At 41.4% G+C, this 4,989-nt stretch overlaps 1 protein-coding gene across 1 annotated transcript; it reads right to left on the reverse strand.

Moving 5' to 3' along the window:
• Positions 1–2,628: 2,628 nt before the first annotated feature.
• LOC104958501 (uncharacterized) lies at positions 2,629–4,829 on the reverse strand. Its single transcript, XM_010786244.1, has 5 exons — positions 4,356–4,829; positions 3,899–4,025; positions 3,129–3,336; positions 2,764–2,933; positions 2,629–2,672 (listed from the first exon to the last, which is right to left on the reverse strand). The coding sequence occupies exons 1-5, from the start codon at positions 4,455–4,457 to the stop codon at positions 2,629–2,631; spliced, it is 651 nt and encodes a 216-aa protein (XP_010784546.1). The 5' UTR covers positions 4,458–4,829.
• Positions 4,830–4,989: the final 160 nt, after the last annotated feature.

Consider the following 4,989-nt stretch of genomic DNA (forward strand, 5'->3'; position numbering starts at 1 on the left):
TGTTAGAAGGATGTCTTCAGAGAGTACCACGATGGTATATCGTGATGTTCCTGGTAGAACATCAATATTAGCAGTAAACATGTACTGTTAGAACATCAGTTAGGCTGTTTTAGAATGCGGACACTGAAGTGTGTGCTACATATTTAATGAGTTGTAATACAAATTTTGATGGTAAATTATGTAAACTGGAACATAATCAGAGATAGCAGACCTGGACACATAGTTTGGCCTTGCTATGTGTCTTTGAAGATTCCATATCCACTGTCATTTCTGAATATGCCAGTAGATCGATCCCTCCATTACGTGGCATGAAAAATCAGCCTTATTGCCTTTAAAATTGGCCTGCTCTTTAGGATCAAATATGTAAATTCAAAACAGTCATGGACAATGATATGTAGCTGGTGTTATCTCGTCGTGCTTACCAGATGCCCATTCCTTCACGTCGGAAATCCACGTCGAACCATGTATCCTGAGACACAATATTAGCTCGTCTTGAGTTCCTCCAAGACTTGCAGTCTCTTCCAGGAGCCTCTTACTAGTCTGATAAACAGTAGACGATGGACATTTATCAAGATTTAAAACTTGCTATGATTAACAACAAAGCCATGTGCAAATGACAAAGGACACAACAACACCTTTTAATAGGAGGCTCACCTTCACCATATCTTGTGGAAAGGGGCCTGAATGAAGGGAGTCACCTTTTTTCTGTTCCATCCCATTGCATGCACTGTGAGCATGTCCAGTCGTGGCTTTTGAAGGCAATAATGAAGTTATGATGTGTCATCTATAAAAAGTATGCAATAATAGGGCAACAACCTTCCACTCACCTGCTTTGACATGTATTTTTGTTGTCAGAGCACAACGGGACAGGTAGCTGTTGACCTGCTCCAGCCTCTTCCCCAGCGAGTCATTCCCTGCTCCCTCCATGGTTCTTCTTCCCAACTTCCATATAATTCTGATGGTAAACAGGTTGGCTGGGAATTGTTGTTGCAAAGAGGCTACATACTACTATACGCTAAAACAGTATAAGGCGCTTAAGATATTTACTTACTTTCAGGTATTATCAAATATAAAAAAATATAAATGTACGTGATACAAAAATATTTCACATACCTCGCATTTGGTAGCATGGGCTCGAGCATGCATTAAGCACTGAGGAATGGCTTCATGGTGGTCAGCTCCTGGAGAGCAGGAAGGACACTTTGCAGCTTTCTCTCCATGTACGGCCAGTAACTTGCAAGCCACATCCATGGCGAAGAACTTGGCTTTGGCTGGCATGAGTTCGCTTTTGAAGAATACAGGGGGTAGGCGAATATCTTCCCCCCTGTACATATTTAAGGGGCCTTCAAAAGAAACCCATGAGCGACATAACAGCCCACCTCTATCCCTTCGTTTTTTTCTTTTCATCCAGCTTCGAAGCCCTCCTTGACGTCTCCCTCTCGCTGCTGTCCACTGGGAGTCCCCACATGTGCCTCTTCCCCTGGGTCTAAGACACACATTACATCATGACAAATCAGTTAAAAGCAATGGAAATCACGATTTACACCATTTGTTCTAATTATCTGATTTTGGAGTAGATGGTAAAGGAGAAGTAGCTGCAATTTGAAGAAAGTCAGGGTCGGGATATACATGGCTATTTTTTGTGATATAACCTATAAGGTAAAATGACGAATAAAAACTTGAATTTTTCAGTGATCTCTATATTTTGTCGACAAATGCAGCCACGGCTTCTGCTACAAAGAGCCCAATAAAAAGCCAATCAGAACTGAGGAAAAAAAGATTAGCAAATATATCCATGAAATATACAACAGAATCAAAAAAGTGTAAATAACAACATTGTAAAAACAGCACCGTTCCACTTCGCAGAAAGCGATACAAGCTTCCTGTTTTCCATTCGGCAGAAACAGGCCAAACATCTCCGGCGGGCAGGCAGGGCAGAATGAAAGGAGCACCACAGCCAGAGCTGGTCTTCCTCATTAAGCGAGGCATAGGAGAACTCCACCAGAAAGCTGCGCCTGGCAGTGCATCTCCCGGTTGACACAGGTCCAGACTGGAGAGTAATTACAATATATTGCTGTGATTTTGGTCTATTTACGCGAAATGTTATAAATGTATAATATGGTAAGAAGAATATTTACACTTACTTCTTCCTCCACACTTTGTGCGCGATGCTCCAGCAGCTTTGCAAAGGCCTGTCTGGAGAATCCCGGAGAGATGACCTTGAGCTCTTCAAAGGAGCTCAGGGAGGTCCAAAGTGTAAAGTGTGGAAATACTGACCGAAGCTGCGCCAGTATCCACTCCTTAAGGAGGACTTTCAAGTCCGGGGCGCCCCACTGCTGCTGCAAGTTTGACAGACATAATAGTGGCAGATGCAAGTCATAACGCCCTTGCGAACAAGTAAATAAACATAATTAAGACACATTTTACAACAGTTCCATCTACAAATAGTCAAAGATGAACAGATATTACATGAAGGTTTACTCCAAGTGGAAGCACAATGCCTCGCCCACAACAGTAAACATATAACAACAATTCAATTAGAAATCCAATATATATAGCTTATATTGTTTACCATTGATGGTAATTAAAATCACTGGTTTGCCTGGTACCACAGTGAAGTTGTGGCCTTTACAGGAGCAGTTGGGGTGCCTTCACAGTTGGCAATATGCAAGCTGTCCAAAAAAAAAAAGAAAGCACTAATTACCATTATATGCTGGCCGAAGAGACATGTGACATCAAAAATGCAAGTTTGAGAGAGCATACCTTGGTCAATGGTGTCATATCCACCTTCCACTCTAACAACACACGTTGTTGGACTAATTGGTTTAAAAAAACCATTCATTAAACTGTCCCTGTTGTGGAGTGGCTGGTTCTTGTGATGAAGTACATCACAGTCTCCACAGAACCACTCCTCGGGGAGACACTCTCTACACCTTGGGAGGAAAATACAAAATTATTCTAATATCCTAGAATTACTTTCATTTTCATGTGGGTTTTCTCTAGGTATCCAGTTTTCTAACATCCCAAAAGTCATGCATGTTAGCTGAAATAGGCAGGGCACTGAGCATTTAATACTGAAAAATTACAATTAGGTAAAGTAATTTAAAATAAAGGTAAATGTTATCTCCCTAATAACAGCCGGCTCGTGGCAGAGGCCACACAGGGGATGACCAACAGCCTCTTTTTCTAGAAGGCATTGTAGGTGGTGTGGTCTCGCTTCTTTCCAGCGCTCTGAGGCTTTCTGCTGCCGAAAAGACCAGGATGAGGCAGAGCTTTTTTGAGGCTCAGGAGGAGGACATGAGGAAAGAATGTCAGAGAGTCTCTCCATATTCTTTTCTGTGAACAGAATGGGAAACTTTAACTGTAAATGACTATATTTAAGATGAACACTAAAAATCAAGGATCATTTCTTTGCTCAGTATGGAACTGGCCAATATCTTTACTGAATTACATTCCTCGTTCGAGTCCTGAACTGTCAGTTGTGTATAAGGTTATTTTCTCTCACTAACACAATTTATTTAAAAATTGATTTTAGTTTTAAACTTAAAGCCATTTTTGTGATTTACCAAATTCGTGTTGTGCTGAAGGTTCAGTACGCAGAACCTCCACACTGGAAGCCCTCAGTCGGGGGGGATGTGACTGTAAAACATCACACAGAGGGTTAACAACAGATAACTGATGATTTGTATTATCTACCTATTGTTTAAAAGCTTGTGAAATTAAATAAAGCATAGTTCTTATGACACCACAGTGGGAATGTCTCCGACTGTAGTGTCACTATGCGTTTATATATTGGAATTATTGTAGACCCTCAACAAGCAATTACTGTGTTTTAATTCGATTTTCCAACCATTTACTTAGTAAATTCATAAAAATGTAAAATAATTGGGATTTCAACCTGTAGCTGAGCCTTGGCGTCGCCCTCCACGCCTCCCTCTCGGCTTGCCACGTCCTACACAGCCCCTTTTAGGGGACTGTAAAGTGTCTCCTACAGAGCGTGCCCGTTTCCTCTCCTCAGCTGCTTTCTGTGACCAAGTAACAACTCATGTAAGGTTGATGTTGCTGATAAACTGATACCATATGACAGTGGACAAATAAAAGTAAATTCATTCACTTGAAGAACATTTTTGCTTCAAGTTTTTCCTACCATATACAACTAATGAAGTAAAACAAGTTGAACAAGCTTTATTTAGTAAGCCTCTGCCCCCCATGTTGTAATGATGAACCGTTTTGCAAAGGCCCTATACATTGATCCAAAATCCAGTTACTCTTGGCCTGTTCAGCATTTTTTGGATAACAGATAGTGCCAAATTCAAGTGGGAAATGAATGAGGTCATATGGGTTAAAACACCAACCTTAGCTTCAGCTAGCATGTGTTCATGCTTCAGCTCAAGAGCCATGCGTTTCCCTTCTTTGGATGTGGGATTATTGGGGTCTGGGTTGTGTTTTGTTGCCATTGCAACACAGCCAGCCAGCCAGCCAGCCAGACAGAACAACAGATATGCAACAGCTGCTGTATGAGACAAACAGAGATAGAGAGACAGATTGTAAGATTGAGATGGATAGATGAAGAAATAGATAATGAATGATAGAAAAAGATAGAGACAATAACTATAAGAAAGGTAGGTAGATAGACAGAGAGATAGGTTGAGTTTGGCTCTTAAAAGTGCCGTTGGTTTTATGATGGTGTAGATCAGTGTATGGGTTTGTGGTGTGGGTACGGGAGCTGCAGGAGAGAACAGAAAAAGTGAATTATGTAGTGAAACTAGCTTTTTTAAATGCACATTGTGACGGTTTAACTACTTTAGACAGACTGAGTTCATTTACGTGTTTCCTGTTTCATACGCGTTACAAGCACATGGACGTGGACTATGCCCCTCTCCCCCAAACATATATTAAAATGTCGGCCAGCGTTATACTGGTTTCTGCGTGCCTGGGTCACATCCATGGCCTGGGTGCAGCAGATCTCGTCTCTGATTGGCTGCAAAT

The sequence above is a fragment of the Notothenia coriiceps genome, unplaced genomic scaffold (genome assembly GCF_000735185.1).
Source record: "Notothenia coriiceps isolate Sejong01 unplaced genomic scaffold, NC01 NC01_scaffold00028850, whole genome shotgun sequence".
NCBI lineage: Eukaryota > Metazoa > Chordata > Actinopteri > Perciformes > Nototheniidae > Notothenia > Notothenia coriiceps.

Bases quoted from the DNA above. Each gene is read 5' to 3' on its own strand.
- LOC104958501 (XM_010786244.1), bottom strand. From the start codon at position 4,457: ATGGCAACAAAACACAACCCAGACCCCAATAATCCCACATCCAAAGAA. The intron at 4,026-4,355 runs GTTGGTGTTTTA...ACTTGGTCACAG, and splicing joins ACATGCTAGCTGAAGCTAAG to AAAGCAGCTGAGGAGAGGAA. The intron at 2,673-2,763 runs GTATGCTCTCTC...TTTTTTGGACAG, and splicing joins ATATGACACCATTGACCAAG to CTTGCATATTGCCAACTGTG.